Source organism: Chanos chanos, chromosome 1 (assembly GCF_902362185.1).
Source record: "Chanos chanos chromosome 1, fChaCha1.1, whole genome shotgun sequence".
Lineage (NCBI taxonomy): Eukaryota > Metazoa > Chordata > Actinopteri > Gonorynchiformes > Chanidae > Chanos > Chanos chanos.
The window spans coordinates 57,248,362-57,268,793 of record NC_044495.1 but is presented as its reverse complement, the minus strand read 5'-3'; the positions used below and the strand labels follow the sequence as shown (position 1 = coordinate 57,268,793).

The window sequence follows — 20,432 nt, the reverse complement described above, 5'->3', positions numbered from 1 at the left end:
TTCCATACAGTTAACATGATTGAGATGATGCTAAAATTAACATTTCACTCATTTAGCTCTTAAATAAATCCATTTATCACGTACATGCGATTCGTAAAAATCCACCCAAGTAGAACTATTACTCAAACATTCTGTATGATTGGTCTGTAATGGACGAGAAACCGTAAATTTGTTTGCGAGTGCTGGATTGTAATCTAAAATCATCTGTAATGTTGGATCATAATTTGTTCAGATTGCGGCGCAGTGATCGTGATAAGAAATGCCTGTGCTAAACCCTATGGAGTGGTTAAGGGAGAGCAGGGGGTCGCCACGCCTGGTCCTCGTGGTCGTGTGTGTGGCTTTGCTTCTGGATAACATGCTGCTGACTGTCGTGGGTGAGTGAACACCCTTTCACACACAGACACACACACACAGACACACACACACACAGACACACACACACACACACACACACACACAAAAACACCATCCAAAGGGGCCTCATTTTGTGAACTAACGCTTTTTAATCCAGCGCCAAGGGCTGGATGTCATACACAGGAAACTTGTGAGTGTTGTTTTTCCAGAGTCAACTTTACCTGTTTTATCAAAGAGCTCATTTCAGAGTCATTTTTCAATGAACCTCTTGTACAATGGGGATATCTCCTTTCTGTTTGTGAGTCTTTTATGTGAGAGGATTATGTAAAAACAACCCCCCCCCCCCCCTCGCCCTCCCCAATCCACCACTATTGTCACACATGTAGAGTACATTTAAAACAGACAAACTTGTGGTGTACTGGTTTTTTTCCTCTCCAGTCTCCTCTGGTAATGAATGTTTTGGATGAACGTTTTCTCTGAGAATAGATGAGGTGAGGAAAGAGAGAGGAGAATGGGAGGGTGGAGGAAAGGTGGACAGTTGAGAACTGTAACATTAAGTAAATGGGCTTACTTTGTGCTGTGTCTGTCTGTGGCATTTACATGGCCTCTTCTGCTCTGACCTACACAGTACAACATGCAGATTACATCAGACAGACAGAGAGTACCCAACTTATCCGCAACACACACACACACACACACACACACACGTACACACACACGCACGCATGCACGCACACACATACACACACACACACCCACACACACACACACACATCCACACACAAACAGATACATACACACAACCATGGAGGGTGACATGATCTCTAACAAAAAGAGACACAGAAACAGGCATACATATCCACACCACTCTCTCTCTCTCTTTCTCTCTCTCTCTCTTTCTCTCTTTCTTTCTCCATCTCTCTCTCTCTTTCTTTCTCTTTGTCTTTCTCCATTGCTCTCTCTCTCTCTCTCTCTCTCTTTCTCTTTGTCTTTCTCCATCTCTGTCTCTGTCTCTGTCTCTCTCTCTCCCTTTCTCTTTGTCTTTCTCCATCTCTCTCTCTTTCTCTCTCCTTCTCTCTCTCTCCACCACTCCTCTCCCTCTGTTTGCCTTTTGTAAAAGATCGCCTGTGTTCCCTCCTTGACCCCCTATGTCATCTCCGGTCTCTCCCAGTTCCCATCATCCCTACGTTCCTATATGCCATGGAACATGAGACGCAGAACCTCTCCTCCTCCACCTCCTCCTTCTCCCCGACTCCCGTGCCATCCCTGGGCGAGCCCACTTTCTCCTCCGTCATCTCTCTCTACGACAACACCACCTACAACCTCAAGGTCGCCCGTGGCAACCACAGCCTGGTCGACGGTGGCATTAACGACAGCCATGGCAATAACGTTTCCAACGGTAACAGTGAACTGGAGGAGGGGTCGGGGTGCGAGGAGGACAGCGAGTTTTTGGACAGAGAGAACATGAGAGTGGGGCTACTCTTTGCCTCTAAGGCTCTGGTGCAACTCTTAGTCAATCCATTTGTTGGTCCATTAACAAACAGGTAAATCTTGCCCATGTTGTATCCGCACCCATATTTTCTCAGTACAAATGGATCAACGCTCCTTATTGCATGAAAGATCAATATGAGTGATGCTGACATATAAAAACCACTATCAGAGAGGTTTTAAAAACCACTATCAGAGAGGTTTTTAAAAGTGTTTGAGTGAGTGAGTAAGTGAATGAATATATATAGAGGGAAGAGTGAATGAATGAATGAATGAATGAATGAATGAATGAATGATAAAATCGAACGGAGGTTGGAAAGGTCTGAATGAATGGTCAAATTTCTAACCAAATAACCCCCCCCCCCCCCCTTTTTTTTTTTTGCTTTGAAGGATTGGATACCACATTCCAATGTTTGCTGGTTTTGTCATCATGTTTGTCTCCACAATAAGTAAGTACAAAACCAGACCTTTCTTTTCCATTGGGCAACCATTACTCACATCAGTCGCAGTATAACCCCTATTAAAGCCGGTAAAGGCAGAATTACATAAGCCCCCGCTGATACGTTTGATTTATCTGCTAATATTGGACTGCTACCTGTAATCGCAGAGAGCGGAGGGTTCTCTTTTCCCCTTCCTGGCTTTCTGTGTGATTTTAATCACTTTAAACTGTCGTTTTATGGCCTGCTTTTGTCCACATATCTAATGAATGTGTGGTCTAATGTGTGTGTGTGTGTGTGTGTGTGTGTGTGCGCGCGCGTCTGGTCTCCAGTGTTTGCTTTCTCGGGGACATATGCCTTGCTTTTTTTCGCCCGTTCACTTCAGGGAATTGGCTCCTCCTTCTCCTCTGTGGCAGGTACATCGTGTGCGTGTGCACGTGTGTGCACGCCTACGTCTGTGTGTATATTCAGTAACCTTTAAAGATATGCATGGATCACAGAACAGAACGTAATGTTTCTTCTTTATACACATCTAATTAAATCTAATGTTTTATCTTAACAACAGCAACAACAACAACAACAACAACAACAACAAACAGAACGCTAACTATGGATTTTTTTTTTTTTTTTTTTTTAATGTGTTTAGGACTAGGGATGCTGGCCAGTGTATATACAGATGACAGTGAGAGAGGCATTGCAATGGGAATAGCGCTGGGTGGATTAGCTATGGGAGTTCTCAGTGAGTTACAGGATACCACACAATGTTTTCACAACGTGCAGTTACATCTCGAAAATGTGTCCAACACTGTAATGTAACGCAATGCAAAGCAACACAAGACTGTGTAACAGTGTTATCAAACTCAACACTTTGATACAATTTATCACGTTGTGGAATACGATGAAACGTTGGACGATCGTCTTTGAAAAAGTAGACGTTAGAAACAGTTATTGACGGTTACATCACGAATTTCAGATTTTCACTTGATTCAAGTGTTTCGTGACTGAAATTTTCGAGTTGCCGATTGATTCCAGTGTGGTGCATGTTTTTTTTTTTGGTTCAGTTGGAGCTCCGTTCGGCAGCGTGATGTATGATTTTGTGGGTAAAAGTTCACCGTTCCTTGTCCTGGCTTTCCTCGCGTTGTTTGACGGAGGTGAGCTAATCCGTCACTGCGCTGTTACACTGTCACATCGTCTACCGATATCTTAGACATAGTTTATGTCAACGAATGAAATGGTTTAGTTGATTGTTAATTGTTGTTGACTGTTAATATGGTTTGCAGTTTTAACTACAGACAGACACTTTTGTCGTTAAAAAAAAAACAAACAAAACAAAAACACTCAGCCAACACATGATTAAAAATTAATATTCTAAAGGATTTTTGTTGTTGCCATGGGTCAATGTATGTGTAGTCGATCATTTGGAAATGAATTAAGCGCGTAAGTATGCATTTTCTTTTATTCATAAGAAATCTTTGAGTCGAGTTCACCAAAGTGTCTGATATGTTTTCTACACTCACAGCGCTACAGCTTTGCATCCTTCAGCCCTCAAAGATATCTCCAGGGGTAGGAACCACCTCTTATTTCTTTTTGTTCTTTACAGTGCATTTGTTTGTTTGTTTTTTAAATTGTCATTTACAGTACGCTCAACTTGACTGTATAGTACTGTTGTCATCAGTCAAGCCCCTTGTCCTGATTTAACCCTGACTTAACTGTCCTGTCCTCATTTTCACTCCCAGAGTGTGGAGGGTACACCTCTACTAACCCTGCTCAAAGACCCATACATACTAATCAGTGCAGGTATGCATGTGTGCAGGTGCACACACACACGTGTGTGTCTGTGTGTAATAAGTCATTTATATAGTTTTTTGCTGCTGTTTGTTTTTATTTAAGTTATGCTGTAACGTATTGTAATTGGTCTATACTTCAGGGTCTCTGTGCTTTGCTAACATGGGAGTCGCCATTTTAGAGCCAACTCTACCTATATGGATGATGCAGACTATGTGTCCACCAAAATGGCAGTTGGGTAAGAAAGTCTGTCTTGATTTTGATTCAAATTCATTAAAAAAAAATGAATCTCAAATCAGTTCAATTCCATTCAGTATTCATTCCACGTTCACTTCACCCTTCACACGGTCCTGCTGTTTTTTTGTTTCACTCGGTGACTTTCCATGGTTCTAAAGCTTTCATACAGTAAGAATAGTCAATGGCACTTTGAGAACAGATGTAAATAAACAGATAAAACAGAACTTGTAAGACTTTTAAAAAGTCTACTTATGTCTTATCTTCTCCATCACTGTGTAAAACAGAAGGTAAATATTACCTCAGGTTCAAACAACCGAACATAAAAAAAAAAAGGAGGAAGACGCATTGAGGTTCCAGAGTTATTAAAGAGAAATAAAATCCCCAGGAGACCTGCCAGGAGACCCAGGATATTACTTTAATTGTCTCTTTATGTGGTTCTTTTGGCTGATACGAAGTGCTGATAAGTTGGGAAAATGGGAGTTGAGAGGTTTTTGCGGCTTTCGCGGAGACATCAGGCTATCTGAGGAGAGAACGGGGATGTTTTGCTCTCGTGTCTGATTCGTTTATCTGTCTCTACTGCCTGTTCCTTGCATTTCATCTGTCTGATGAGTCACTGTTCCTCACTGAATTGTGGACTAATGCTCCACAGGTATGGCTTTTCTGCCCGCCAGTGTGTCTTACCTCATTGGGACCAATCTGTTTGGAGTACTGGCCAACAAAATGGGAAGGTACCTTCTCCCTTTGCATTTAAATAATCTGTTTTTATTCTACCACAGTGTTGTCTGTTAATCTTTAAAACTGTACTGACCTCAACCCTTAAGCCATGTTAAAAAATACCAATTAAGAAAAAAATGTTTTACACATTTTAAGGGAGACAGAACCATGAGGGGCTGATAACGTCTCAGAACGTTTCGTCTGAATCCTGGACCATGAATCCTGTCGCTCCACCATACAAAGCACTTTTTCGCTCTAGTCTCACAGACATTTGAAGAGTTGGTGGCTGGGCATATATTCTCGGAAGGGCTGTTGTGAAGCTGTTATAATCTATGTCATCATATTGTCTTTCTCTAGGTGGCTGTGCTCTATGATTGGCATGTTTATCGTTGGCATCAGCCTGATCTGTGTAAGCGCCATGTTTTCCACATTCTGCTTCAACACGACACTAAGGCCCTGTTTACACCTTGCGTTAAGATCCGATTTTGGTGATCCGATCACAGGTGGACAGCTCAAAAGCACAGGTGTAAACGCATCCAATGTGCACTGAGGTCACATCGAGATCCAATCACTCGGACCACATTCGGGGCTGTGTGCTTGTGATCGGATCACCAAAATCGGATCTTAATGCAAAGTGTAAACGGGGCTTTAGAGGCCAGTCAACCACTGAGTGATGATAACGGTTAAACTGCTGTGTCACGCTACAGGTTCCCTTTGCCAAAAACATATACGGTCTTATCGGCCCAAATGGAGGACTCGGCTTCGCCATTGGCAAGTACTTTTGATAGAGTTACATGATGTAAGAAAGCGAAAAAAAAAAACCCCAGATTGGATGACTATAGAATGACTATTGCTAATTTATGTAATCGTCTGGAAACTTAGAAGGTGCATTCAGACGGTGTTCTCTGTGTTTATTAGGAATGGTGGATTCGTCCATGATGGCCATAATGGGATATTTGGTGGATATCCGACATGCCTCCGTCTATGGGAGTGTCTATGCCATCGCTGACGTCGCTTTGTGCTTGGGGTTTGCCATTGGTAAGTAAGAGAGAACTGACCGGTGCAGTATCGGTAGTCTGAAATCGGTAATCAATATAGATCGCTGTGGAAACAGAGGTGATTAGCGGTTCACTCTGTTTTTATGAAGAAAACTAATTGATTTCATGTGGTCTCAGGCCCGTCTGCAGGGGGCGCAATCGTGCGTGCCATCGGGTTTCCCTACCTTATGGTCTTGATTGGCATCATTAACATTGCATATGCCCCTCTGTGCTACTTCCTTAAGAGCCCCGCTGTCAGAGAGGAGAAGATGGTAAGGGACACACACACACACACTCACATGCACACACACACACACACACTTGTTGTGACCACACATTGACACTTTTAACTGTGCCTTATAGTTGGATCTGTGTCTGTGCGTAGGCGTGTTTGTGTATTATTTATCTGAGGGTTATAATATATACTGTTTGTGTTCCCCAGGCTATCATTAACCAGGAATGCCCCATGCATGTGAAGAACTACAACACACAAAGGCAGCATCGGGAGTTCCCACTGAGCGATAACAGTGATGAGGAGACAGAAGAATGATGAAAAACACAAAATACCCCCCCCCCCCCCCGCGCACTCTCTCTCTCTCTCTCTCTCATGCACACATCCCACACACATGCACACACAACACCAATGTTATGACTACCAATACTGTTGGGATCTTGGTCACCCAGAGCTAGCTCTTGCAAAAGTATCAGTCATGGATGGTTTGCGAAGTCCTTGTTTCTCAAACTTGAAATCTGTCCGTGTATGTCTGCACTCAGTGTCATCGTTTTCTCTGTGTTATGTGCTATAACACTTATCTAAGTGTTGTTCAACATGTCACTCTTTATAGTAAGTTGCACCTTCATAAGTGGTTGTAAAATGATTCCAATAAACGATTTCATCCTGATATTTTTCATTTTTGTTGTGATCCATAATTTGAACTGATTGTTGACATAACTTTATTGTAGCTGTTCTTTCAGAATCAAGATAGTAGTCTCCAACATATCACACATAGTATTTTCATATGAATAAGTGTTGATATGACATCTAATTTGTAAAATAATTACTGTTCCGGTATTATTTTTTCACTTAAAAACTGGTTTGAGAAGTCACCAAGGAAACGGCTAACAATTACACATTCACAAGTCCAGGGCTACACTTTTCCTGGCATTTCTGCATCAGTCAAGCTGTTTCATGACACTTTGATGTATCAGTTTAATCGTATTTAATATCCTCTTCGACACGTAGGGCATTTTCTATTGTCCCTGAGGCAGTAAATTATCAGCACGATAGTAAGAGGCTTCCATGACGTTCTTCTCATTTCCTACAGTGCTGCACTGACGGCGTTTTCAATTGTTCATCAGTGGAGGAGTGGTTGGACAAACGAATGAGGTTGAAAGACGTGACAGCAGGTCAAACAGATTGTCACTGGTGTAGCTTTACAGTGCTCAGTTTCATTAACGAGTTAATTAAAACTCAAATATGCAACGCAAGACTAAGCAAGCTTCTGAAGAGGCTTCGGTTAAAGTGAACAATTCAGCGACAAAAATTTCTGTAAATCTCATGAGATCACAGTGGATAAGTACTTAAGTCGCTGAGTCTTTTGTTTTTCCAATTCTTTTGGACAAGTTGGAATGTTCTTAAACGACAAAATGCAACAGCACACACACACACACACACACACAAATCACGTTCCTTTCTCTTGATCATTTCAAGCTGATTATAATGATTTTTTTTTCTCTAGCGTCGCGTTACTTTTCCATTGCGTTTTCAAAGATAATATCTGCATACACACTATCCTCTCACACTAAAGATCACGTCCTTTCGGGTGAGTCATGTCAACATAGATGTGACTGTGCAATGTTGGTCAGAACAGATGTCAGTTGCCTCTTTATCTCAGTTTTATCAGGTTTAAGGATTTCAGAGAAATCCTTCAGGCAGACAACGTCACTGGGCGTTTTCGCAGGCCATTGTAATTTACCGGTAACATGCATAAAACAATTATGGGCATAGTGGTGGTAGTGGCTCCCTCGAGGGAGCTGTTAAGCTGGATCAAGCTCGTGGACAGCTTTTTAGTCTTGAAACTGTAAAACGTCAAATTTTCATTTGACGTATATAAATAAATGGCTACAAAATGTCTCAACTGACGAAGTTTTTCTGGGAGTTTCTTTGCTCTAAATAACGTCTTAGGTATATTATTTTAGTAATAATGGCACCTGGACTTCAATCCTGAGGCTAACCTTAAACTGTAATTTACCCTTTGCTGTGACGTCCGTTTTTTATTTATAACCTTCAACCTGTTTTCAGATCTGCTATTCTAAACGAAACAACTGCTATATTAAAATCTCTTCCACGTGCGAATTTGTCTTTATAAGTCAGTGATTTGCATCAAGATACATGCGAGAACCATCCGGAGTGGTAGCAGTTTCATGTCGGAAGTATTTTGAGGATGCACTGTATTCACACACTTGGATCTCTGTGCGATATTCAAGATGTAATATTCTCGCTAATGTCTTGATGACTAAAAATATTGTATAATATGTGATGTATCCAGAAACACCGTATTCAATCAAAAAAATATGAAAAAGGAAAAGTTGTTGAACTTACGAACCGGTGCCGGCGTTACGAACTGGAGGCCCACATGTGATTGAACGTGAGAAATGACTGTACGTGGAACAGTTCGCTTTCATACATTTTAGAGGGTGAGCGCGATGAACGTAATGTTTTGAGCACTTAGTTTTATGCATGTAAATGTGTTCTGATGCTACTTAAGTATTTTACCTTCTCCCACTGCCTCTGTACATTCTCCCTAATATCTTTACAGAGAATTTGGAAGAAAAACAAATCCGTATTAATTTAACCATAATATGGTTGTCACACCTTCGGTTGTATGCACCACCAGGTATAGGCCTAAATGGACAATATCATTGCTCCACTATTAGTGTATTGAAGCGAGCCATGTAGCTAACCCTTTTCACTTAAATAGTATATTGTGAGACTATTAGCTGATACAATAGCAATTTTTGTGACAGTGATGAAGGTAGCTCAATAAGCTTAAAATGCATTTGTATATTTTCGAGTTACACGATGTGTGAGGATATGAGGCATTTTTAAAATTCAGTCTATTTGTGCTGCATTTCCTCATTACAGCTGCATCACAGAGATGGATCTGACAGACATTCTGCAAGAGCTAAAAATCAAAGACGCCTCTGCCCCGGAGGGTCTCCCAGGACTCTCCTCCTGTCCAGTCGCTGAAGTCCTCTGTCAGATCCAGGAACGTTTCGATGACAAGGGCTCTGCGGAGCATCGACCAAACATACTCAAAAGCACTGAACGGTTGTTCTCTAACGGAGACGTTCACTGGCTCTTTGATGATGCTAACTCAGATCTGAGAAGCGTTTACGAGGAATTGTTGGAGTCGCTAATTCAATACGCCGCACTCCCCGTGTGTGAAACGGACAGCGGTACTTTACCAGAAGACCGCTATGAAGACATTCCCGCCAAAGCACAGGCCGTTAACGCTACATTATTAACACTCTCACGTCGGCTTGAAAATGCAGCAGAGTCTCTGGCTAGCTCTGGCGAATCGACATTTGTGAGGACTCTCACACGTTCGCTCGCCCCCATCTTATGTACATTTGCCGTAACCCATTTGCAGAATCAGCCATGGACAAATGAAGCTTCTAGAAGGGACGCTTTGGAACTTCTGACCTCGGTTGTCAGGGCGACAGGCGGCGGGTCTGTGTTGGACCTCCTGTGTGGGAAGAGTGGCGGTGATCAGAGAGGTGTTCTAGGATCCATTTTAGACACGTTGCAGCCCGAGCTGACAAAGTAGGTTTGCAGAAAGCTATTTTGGTTTGATTGTTCCTCAATAAAATGATAGAAACCTGTGCTTTGTACACCTTTTAAAAATCCCATGACAAAACAAGCTCATAACATCTCTGTCTTTAGAAGAACAGAGGACATGGAATTTGTTCTTGGTGATGCTGAAGGATTGTGCCTTTCTCCTTTTTTTAAGGGACAAATGGAAGCAGAATCAGGCTTTGAAGCATGTGTTCTCCTGGCTGTTGGTCCAGGTGGGACGTCCCTGGTTGGCCGACTACCTTGAGAAAGTCTTTCCACCATCACTGCTTATCTCAGATGATTATCGCACAGAGAATAAAGTACTGGGCGTGCACTGCCTGCATCATATCATTCAAAATGTGGTGAGTTAAAAAGAAAAAAGGCTCGCTTAGCTGTAGTTATACAGAGAGAGAGAGAGACACCACACAGCTGACCCAGGATCAGTATTTAGCCCAAACAGATCCATATGTATGTGTTTCATTTTCATTTTCTGGTTTGGACTCACTGCCTGTGACCTCATGTATTCATCATTCAACGGTGATGCCGTCATGATGTGTGATAGAAGAGACACGACACAGAAGAAGATGACAATGATCTTATCACCTTTTGTTTTGACACTCTATTTTCAATTATGTTAATTCTAATGTTATTACCCCATGCCCAGCCTGCTGCTGATCTCAGACAGTACAACAGAGCTCAAGTGCTCTATCACGCTCTCTTCAACCACCTTTACACACCTGAGGCTCCCCTCATACAGGTAACACACACACACACACACACACACACACACACTTGCTACTTACGCACCATATATAGCACTCACATGTAGGGCACATATATATACTTGCACATAGAGGTAAATGCAAGTTGAAGAACAGTGCTGAGAATAGATGTGATATAACTTATTACCCTTGATCCGTTAGCCTTTACTGACTGAATTGGATCCTCTCTCCAGGTGGTTCTGCCCTGTATTATAGACCTGCTGGCGGTCTTGGAGAAGCGTCCTGCTCACACAGGGTTGCCGAGGAAACCAAACCGCTACGACGAAGTGCTCCGGCTTGTTCTGACACATATGGAGATGGAGCATAAGCTTGCCTTACGCCGCATCTACGCAAGCAATCTGGTCATCTTTATCGAAAAGTGAGACCAGAATGGTTTTGTTTTTGGTTTTTTTTAGCACATTTTTCAATCCGTCTGAGAGCAGATCTGTAATAGCTTTTTTTTTGTGTAGCTTTCACCATCTTAAGAGGTTTTTTTTTTTTTTACGCTGTTTTCCTTTTTATCTAATCTGTGAGTACTTTTGTTACTACACGAAACCACAAACCCCGAAGTACAATTCAGTCCCTTTCTGTCTCTTAGGATGGGAATTGTCATCGCTCGGCACCTGAAGAGACTAGAGAAGGTGATTGTGGGATATCTGGAGATCTCGGACGGTCCGGAGGAGAAGGCCAGAATTAGCATTTTAGACGCGTTGGAAAAACTGCTGCAGATTGCCTGGCCGAGGTTAGCTTAGCGTCAGTTCTCTTTAGGTCTCTTTTTGTTCCCCCCCAGTTGGGAAACTCTGGTATGAGCCAGAGGTTTTGGCTAGAAAATAACTATCTGTAATGTAACTATCTGTAATATAACACGTTATGAACATAACGGGAGCTGAAACAAATAGAAGTTGTCGCGTGCGCTTGCGGACAGTCACCTTACATCAGGGGTGTCAAACTCCGGTCCTGGAGGGCCGGGGTCCTGCTGATTTTTGTTTTCACCTCTTAGTTATCTGTTGATTTTCACCTTGAAAACTGGCTGAAGAGTGTCCACACCTATCAGAGATTCTATTTAGTTGGTCTCCAAGAAAAACAGCAGGACCCCGGCCCTCCAGGACCGGAGTTTGACACCCCTGCCTTATGTCCTCTCTCTGGTTTTTTTTTTGTGTATGTGTGCGGCAGGATGGAGTGCAGGATGGGCGTGCTGACGCGGAGTTTGCTTAGGTTTCTGTGCGATGTCGAGTCGGAGCCGCTGGCTCCAAAGCTCAGAGAGGAGCTCATGAACAGAGCGTCTCGTTGCCTGATGCTGCTGGATCGCTGCACGGAGGGAAAACTGAAGGTAAGAGTCTGAACCGGGTCGCATTTTGGATCGGACCCCACCTGCGTAAAGGTTCATCCTTTACACCAAATGCTAGTTTACCTGAAAACAGACATGTCTGTGTAAACACTATTGGCCGAGATTTGTAGTGGTTGGGGATTACAGTTCGTTAGGGTAACGCTTCTCCATTAAATATGACTAGAAGTAAAAACTATCTTTGCATAGGAGCAATTATGGATTTGAAAAAAAAATGCCCCACTGTTTATCAAAAGCTGTACTGGTTGTGTTTTATTCTTAATACTGATGACATTCTACAAGCTACTGTCTGTCAGCACACTTAACATTTTCTCTCTCCCTCTATCCAACCTCATGGCCTGTCTGTCCTGCCTCCTGTAGGAACAGCTGGTGGAGGTAGACGGCTCCTGTGTGTCTGACGCTGTGTTAAAGTGCATACAGACAGTTACTCTGGTACAGGAGGACTGAAAAGGAAACCCAGTTAAAACGCGACGCGTTGCAAACCCTGGGCTGGGCTGGCCCGGACCGGCCCGAACCAAAGCCGAGCCGTAGCAGACTGACCCAGCTGAAGTGAGACGGAATTTCCAAGAACTGTATCAAAAATTCCATTTGGAGGTCTTTTGTGTGTGTTGTCTTTAAACTGCGACGACGTTCACATCCTGTTGGTTTTTCTGAATAAAAACGCTCCACAGCACATGTGGGAGTGGAAGATTTTTTTTTTGTTGTTATTAAAATACAGTTGGTCTGCAGTATTGCTGAAGAACCTGGTTTAGCACAGGTATCTGAAAAGGACTGTCGCTCACCTTCCCAGTCCAACACGCCACGTATAACCATTCATACGAATGCTCGCAGCAAAATGTCGCGGGTGTTGGATCTTCAATGATACTTTTTTTTCCATCCAATTGCTTGTATTCGCCAGAAATAATTAAATACATAAATACGTTTTTATACCACTTGCCATGTTTCTCTAATTAAAACAAAAATGGGAGGAACACAGACAGAGACATGTTTAGCTTTGCCCTTAACTAGTTTGGCACCCCGGGTGATTCATAAAATTCAGTTTTTCAATAAAATGATTTACTTACATATGTGATGCTGTGTGGACAGCAAGTTTTGGTGACACGTCAAACATGCCATAAAAAAATCAAATTTCATATGTTTTTAAAAACAAAAGCTGGAGACATAAGAACTTAACTGTTTTTAATCACAGATTGGCTCCAGGAGAGCCATGCTAAGTATCAATGTGAATCAGTAGTTTTACTGACTCATTAAATGAACTGACTGATTTTAGAGTAACCTCACCTGGTTTTCTGGGACTGATACAGGAGCTGACCAAGACCAGCCCAGACATCCAGATACACCCTGGCCCTCTGGGCAGCCCATCTTCTAATGATCTTGGGGGTGTTTCAGAAAGCAGGTTTAGTGAAAACTCAAGAGTCAGTGAACTCAGAGAAAGTAGTAAACCTCCTAATAGAGGAGCCCTGTGGCTCCATTCTCCTAACAAAACAAAGCCGTAGGACTCCTCTATTAGGAGTTGCTCAACCTGCTTTCAGAAACACCCCCCTGCTCTGGGAGACGGTTCAACAAATAAACTGTAAATCGTTCAAAGCATTTTAATACAAATAACTGAAAAAATGGTACAAAACCCCCCCCAGATGACCGCAGAGCTGAAATGCGGCCCTCGGGTTTTGAGTTTGCTATGCTGACAATAGCATAGAGATTACATGACAATCACACAGGCTAGGACAAATTCGATCATTGCCAAGTATACTGCAGTATGACAACATGGCAACTCCCCACAAGGGATTTTACTGAGTCTGAGAGTGTGTGTGTATGTGTATGTATGTGTATGTATGCATGTGTGTGTGTGTGTGTCTGTAACTGGGTGGTGGTTTGGAGTCCACAGTCATTTTGCGTTTGCAGACGCAGTAGGACCCACTCCCTGACTCTACGTGGCTTTGCTTTTCTGCGTGAGCTCCATCTCCTGCTCGTACTCGATCTCCACGTACGCTCGCTTCTTCCTCTGGGGCCCGCGGAGCGGCGCTTTTCCTTTCGACTTCTTCTTCGGCTCCACTTCCATCTCTTCCTCCATGTCCTCCTCATCCTCCTCCTCCTCCTCTTCATCACTGGATCCTTCCTCCTCCTCTTCGTCATCATCCTCATCACTGCTTCCCTTGAGCTTGTTCATATCCTGTAGAATACGGTACGGTTATGTTTAACAGTCGACCGTAAATACTTATTCAGTACATCTCACATTCTGACACAATGCAGGACTGGAGGTCCAGGGGGGTATTTCAGAAAGCAGGTTTAGTGAAAACTCAGAGTTAGTTAACTTAGAGTAAGTAGTAAATCTCCTAACAGAAGAGTCCTGTGGCTTCATTCTCCTAGCAAAACAAAGCCTTAGGGCTCTTCTATTAGGAGGTTTACTACTTTCTCTAAGTTAACTAACTCTGAGTTTTCACTAAACCTGCTTTCTGAAATACCCCCCCAGGTGGATAAAAAAACAAAAATAGCTCCACAGCTCCACGCGTCAACATCAACACGTTTCTCCACTATTCTCGAAGTTAACGTTGGAGCACGTGAAGCTCACCGTGCATTTTTTTTTTTTTTAACATTAAATACTCCACCTCCCTTTCATATTCAATTAATTCAAACAAAAAATCAAAGTTGTGAAAATTACCTCAAAGTCGCTGAGATCGCTCTCCTCAATTTCATCCTCTGCAACAAACTCTCTCTCCCCAGCATCCTGACAAACGGCAAATAATCGTTTCAGCACGGACACAGGGAATACACAACTATGGGGTTTTGTAGACTGTTCACATTCACAACTATAACATCAGTTCAGTGTGAGAATTACACTGAAGAGCCTGGGCGACTGCTTTCATTAAATCGAACAAACTCAGCGATAATCATCTGATCACATGAAACATGGTCTTTATTACCACCTGGATTAATGCACATTTCATTTGCCAGAGGGCTGAAATATAAGTTTCAAGTTCAAGTTTAAGTTTATTTAGAGCCCAATATCACTGTTAACAGTCTCAAAGGGCTTTACATGCCCACAGGATTACAACAAAACAGAGCAGGGTGGCACCCCCTGACTTGATCCTCATAGCGGGCAAGAAAAAACTCCTCAAAAAACCCAGACGTTAGGGAAAAATAGGAGAAATCTTGAGAAGGACCACAAAGAGAGGAGACCCCTTCTAGGCCAGCCAGGCGTGCAGTAGGTGCCAGCCCAGAGGGCAATTTACAAAACAACAGAGTGATAATAAATGAGAACACAACTAGTAGGTAGGCAAATATAACTTGCGATGTAATGTGCACGCAGAATTCTTTCACACATGGCCCCTTCCAACCTCTTTGACTGGTGGGCCACTGACTGAAAACACACACATTACTTAACGAACACTAAACTCTGCAGACACAAGACAGCTCTTAGTGCTGCTGTCCCACCACTGTCATCATGCAATACTGCACAATGCACTTTATGACTGCTGCTCTCTGCCCCCTTGCACATACTGCGCATGTACTGCGACACTGCACATTCATCTACCTCACTCCTCTTGTTTTTCTATAAGTTTCTTTTGCTATTTATATCGTCTCCATATAAGATTTTTTTTTTTTCTACTTATTTATATATTGTCTATTCACACTCGTCTGGTAACGGAGGATGAGCAAAGTAAGAATTTCATTGTACAGTGTAACTGCCTGTTTTGCTGTGCACATGACAATAAAACTCTTGAATCTTGAATGAATGAAATTCTCTCTCGTGTTTTATGTGACGACAACGACATGAGAACGGTGAGATTTTTACCGCGTCGTCTTCCTCTTCCTCCTCCTCCTCTTCATCAGACTCGCTCTCCTCCTCGTCCTGTCTCTCCAGTGCTTTATCAAAGGCGTGGATGGGGAAATTATAAATGTCTCCATACTGAGGGGGGAAAAAACAGCATCACAGAGAGAGAGAGAGAGAGAGAGAGAGAGAGAGAGAGAAAGAGAGAGAAAGAAAGAGAGAGAGGGAAAAAGAGAGAGATAGAAAGAAAGAGAGAGAGGGAGAGGATGATGATCAAGTTTGGCATTTCTCAGTGGCATTCAGTATCACACACTTTCACTTTGGTTTGAAAACCAACAAATTTACAAGCAATATGTCTCTCCAGTCCTCCTTTTCGCTCTGTAGCACACACATACACACACACACACCTACTGACGCACACACACACACACACACACCCATCCACCCACTGACACACATACACACACACACGGGGAGGGAAGGAGAGAGTGCAGCAAAACCCATCTCTTACCGTGCCCTGTTTTAGCCGTTCCAGTAATTCTTTTTCTATGGCATTGTCCAGCTGAGCAGCGATAAGGGCCTTTTCCTGAGATCAAAATGAAAACAGACAAAAAAGTTCAGTAACGTCATGACAAAATCCAGTCAGAAACTGACCAACAATCATATACCGTGAGAAACAGACAGTCAATCAACACCACAGAAAAAAATCAACCATGCCATTAAAAACCGGAGCAGGGTAAGAATAAGCCTTAGCTCAGCAATCTAAAGCAAACCACACACCTCTCTCCTCTTTTCCCTCTTCTCCACTTTTCTACTGAGCGGAACCAGTTTCCTCCTGTACAGAGCAAAACACAAAACACGTGATGTCATACGTAGGGGGCACAGCAGAATCAAAGTGTGACCTGATCAAACAACTGGTCACTGGCTCTGTATACCTAAGACTGACCCTCTCAAAATTTAGATGTAATATTCTATAACAATACCTCATATTCTATTCTATTATGTTCTATTCTATTCTGTTCTGTTCTATTCTATTCTGGGGGCTTAGCAATGACGCCCACTATAAATATCCTTTTCAAATATAATGACAGAATTAATACATAAGTCTCATCACTGAATTGCTCTTGCGCCGGGGTAGTCTGAGAAGTAAAATTTTGGTTGTGCGCAGTGCAGGTACAACCTGATATTTTTAATGCACAACACAGCAAAATGATCACGTGATCAGTGAACCGATCACACAGGCGCGAGACAGCGTGTCGTTGGAGGCGTTCCCAGCGAAAAACGTCGTACTCACTGTCGTTTGAGCGTGAGTTTGCGGATTCGGATGAGATACTGCGTGATCTTGGTGAAACGCTGTTTGCATTTGTGCCGAATGAAGCGGGGCCAGTAAATGAGATTCTCGTCGATTTGTTCCAGCGCCTTCTCGTAGTTTCTACTCAGCTTTACCTGCGAGACACAAAGACCACACAAAGTTTACACAGACGTAAAGGTAACATGCTGTGGACAGCTTGACCCAGTACTGGAAAGTTCTCAAGAATCAAATACCATAGCATACCCCCCTAAAGTTCTACTTTATAGCTTGATCATTTGTAGACAGAGGCAAAGTGTGATTCCATCAGTTTCTCATTAATGACATGTGAAATTGACAAAGGATTGATTTGAATGGAATGACGACACAGTTCATATACGTGAGGCAAACAAAACCCACCTTCTCCCACATACGCGCTGGAAAAGCCGCTCTCTCTATGACTTTCATGTAAAGGAAACACTGACCTGGAAGTACAGATTGTGTTCCGTTAAACTGCAGTTACTTCAAGCTCATATCCAATACACCTCATTTAAGAAATGTCAAAGCTCACTTTATTTACAATGCAGGATTTTAAAAACAGGTCAAACGAATGAGGGCACCTTTTTCCTCTCTAACCGTAGCATACTGGCTGTTGGCAAGCGGACATGACGACCGGTTACAAAGTCCCGTGATATTGTATTCATTCCGGCAGAAATTCGATGTCTTTGTTCTGTGGGAGGCAAACAGTAAAACCATTTTCATTTAGTACAGTTTTCCTTATAAGTTTATGTATTTTCATGTCCAAGAAATGAGGTTAGCGTTCAGTACTTACTTTACTTTGTAGGAACAGAACTGCTTGTTCCCGATAATATCCCATATAACCTAGTTTGGGAGACGGATTAGATTAATTCATGGCTAATTTTGTGTAACCATGCTTAACAAAATAACATTACGTCCTTGCTGTTACCAACTAATGTTAGCTGGCTGATAAACACTGAGACCTTAAAGTTCTCCTTTAGTCTTAAGTATACAGAACAACAACTGCAAATTAAACGAACAACGGCTACAATCCTTAAAAAGTCAGTTTGTGCTTTACAGAAAAACCCGAATGCGCCAAGTTAATTTAAATCAGTCGTGTCAAGTATGAGAGCTGTTCTTCCCATCCTGGTCTGAGAAAACAGACACTTTTCGCTTACGTCGTCGTGTTGCATTGTAGATTCCTAGTTCAACAGTCCTTGCTGAATAAATTACCCACGTAGTCTCCGAATTAGTCGTTATAAAAAGAACTGAATGTCGCAAAACGTTTCCACACAGCAATATATCTGTATGTTAACATACGACAAAACTCTCGCCACATGCAGTACCGGTGGATGCCATGTTGGATTCAAACATGTGACAAGAATGGTCTCGCGATATTTCAATAATGTGACGTCAGTTGAACGCTGCTTTCCAAAACCAGCCAAGAGTCACTGTTGCAGGCAAAAAATTCAGGTTGTAGGTAAACAAATCCCTGGTAGCCGATGTATTCATTAAAAGTTGCTTTACATTGCAATTAAAAATTAGATAACAGTGTAAAACTGAATCGTATGTGCTAAGAGGGAAGTGTAGCAGATTGTAATAATATGAGTGTGTGAGAACTTTGGTTTCTTATCAGTGTAACTAGTTCAGTCAACGTTTTAGTGAGGCCAGCATCCAGTAGATACGCATTGTAAAACCCTTCTGATCTCTTAGCTTTCTATTGTTTCCCTCACCTTGCAATAACAACGTTGCTCACATTATTTTACGCTTAGATATAATCTTACATTTTGTTACCACTGTTTGACATTTCGGTATTCTAGTAGCTCGGTTCATGTTCAGAGGGGTCGTGTGCAATGCGTAACAAGAGGCTGCACATCTCACGCAATAGCGAGAACAGACCAATCATCATTAGTATGAACCGAAAGGATCAGAAGAGACACGTGGGCCGATTTCGTCTTGTAAAATCCGAACTATTTTTTTACAAAACGGGTTCCTGTGAAAGAACTCTGTTTTGTAGTTGTATTACCTAAGATATAGCCATATATAGAGTAAAGAGAAACTCAAATGCTTCAATTTTATGAAAAAGCGCAGAATTTCTAAGACCATTACTTATTCCGTAATTTATTCACCCAAGAGCTTTCTGGGAACCCCACATTGGTTTGTTCAACGCCACACGTGTTGTAGAGAGCGTCATATTACATGGCTCTGATGTCTCATGTCTCACGTCGAGGCACGCTAAGGTTTGCGAACCCCCACCGCTGCAAGAGCGAAATGTTGATATATTCTTTTCTTTTCTGTTCTTTTCTTTTCTCATTTTGTCTTATGAAATCAATGCATTTGTTAACTGCACACACATCTGTCAATAATATATATGTTATAATCTATTCACACTTTTGAAATATAATTAAGGATATAATCCAGAGTGTTTAAAATCCAACTGGAACTGGATCCTATCCAGCCATACCAGCCAACCAATGTTTAAGATGACATTGCCCACTTGCGTAAACACTAGCTCCGCTGTGGTAGCCAGGTGTCTCAGCTGTGATTGGGGAAGAAAGTTAGCATCTCTGTCGCCCGCCTGACTGTAACTTTGTCTTCCTTCAGTAGTGAAGAAGAGCATCGGTCATGCACTGTGGAATTTACAGTGTCTGTCTCAGAAATCTACCATCACGGGACCTCTGACACCATCTAGTACGAACGGGGCTCCACAAATACAAGATCATACTACTCTTGACAGAAGAACATATCACATCGTTATTTATCAGTAATGCTGTTTTTCTTACAGATTATATCAGTCATACCTAGAAAGTCAGGATTACCATTCCTGTAAAATTAGTCTAAAATGCCTATCCAAGGCATACTCAAAGTAAACTGAAAGCTGTTGTTGAACCATTTAGAAAGGTAACACTCTGAAAAGGTCGTAGCAACATAGCGCAGGTGATATGACACAGAAGCAATGTTCATTTATGTATTTGTTTATTTTTGAGTTTTAGTGGTTTAGCAAGGATTGGAGTTTTGAGTACTTTCATTTATGTTTGTTAATTTTCTGTGTTGTTTGTAAAGTGTGTGTCAATATGGATGTTGACTCGTCTGCTGCAGACCAAATCTCTCCACGGGTACAAATAACGCGACCTGACCCCGAGCCTGAACAGTTGGGCTGACAACTAACTAACGCATAAACACATTATAGTGCTTCGTTCCCTTCTCGAAACTAAACTGTGCGTATGAAAGAGTCAAAACACGTTGTATGGGTGGCACGGTGGCGCAGTGGGTAGTGCTGTTGCCTCACAGCAAGAAGTGCCTGGGCCGGATTCCCGGCTGGGCGGCCAGGGCCCTTTCTGTTTGGAGTTTGTGTGGGTGA

General features: G+C 42.4%; 3 protein-coding genes and 1 non-coding gene across 4 annotated transcripts; 2 read left to right on the top strand and 2 right to left on the bottom strand.

The window, feature by feature from the left end:
- Positions 1 to 259: 259 nt before the first annotated feature.
- slc18a1 (solute carrier family 18 member A1) lies at positions 260 to 6,602 on the top strand. The gene is made up of 15 exons (XM_030783463.1): positions 260 to 374; positions 1,526 to 1,898; positions 2,233 to 2,291; positions 2,612 to 2,695; positions 2,926 to 3,018; positions 3,341 to 3,430; positions 3,799 to 3,842; positions 4,016 to 4,076; positions 4,207 to 4,302; positions 4,951 to 5,029; positions 5,373 to 5,424; positions 5,723 to 5,786; positions 5,934 to 6,053; positions 6,191 to 6,324; positions 6,495 to 6,602. The coding sequence occupies exons 1-15, from the start codon at positions 260 to 262 to the stop codon at positions 6,600 to 6,602; spliced, it is 1,572 nt and encodes a 523-aa protein (XP_030639323.1).
- Positions 6,603 to 8,634: 2,032 nt separating this feature from the next.
- Positions 8,635 to 12,559, top strand: tti2 (TELO2 interacting protein 2). Its single transcript, XM_030785501.1, has 8 exons — positions 8,635 to 8,713; positions 9,198 to 9,878; positions 10,066 to 10,252; positions 10,555 to 10,647; positions 10,846 to 11,030; positions 11,250 to 11,393; positions 11,825 to 11,981; positions 12,357 to 12,559. Exons 2-8 carry the CDS (start codon positions 9,211 to 9,213, stop codon positions 12,441 to 12,443), a joined length of 1,521 nt encoding a protein of 506 aa, XP_030641361.1. The 5' UTR covers positions 8,635 to 8,713; positions 9,198 to 9,210; the 3' UTR covers positions 12,444 to 12,559.
- Positions 12,560 to 13,839: 1,280 nt separating this feature from the next.
- mak16 (MAK16 homolog (S. cerevisiae)) lies at positions 13,840 to 18,405 on the bottom strand. The gene is made up of 10 exons (XM_030781182.1): positions 18,250 to 18,405; positions 17,886 to 17,935; positions 17,674 to 17,783; positions 17,474 to 17,538; positions 17,060 to 17,211; positions 16,546 to 16,600; positions 16,277 to 16,351; positions 15,790 to 15,903; positions 14,656 to 14,721; positions 13,840 to 14,166 (listed from the first exon to the last, which is right to left on the bottom strand). Exons 1-10 carry the CDS (start codon positions 18,262 to 18,264, stop codon positions 13,924 to 13,926), a joined length of 945 nt encoding a protein of 314 aa, XP_030637042.1. The 5' UTR covers positions 18,265 to 18,405; the 3' UTR covers positions 13,840 to 13,923.
- A 499-nt stretch (positions 18,406 to 18,904) lies between these two features.
- Positions 18,905 to 18,999, bottom strand: LOC115827286 (small nucleolar RNA U13). Its single transcript, XR_004025933.1, has one exon. It is a non-coding gene; the product is annotated as a small nucleolar RNA U13 (small nucleolar RNA).
- Positions 19,000 to 20,432: the final 1,433 nt, after the last annotated feature.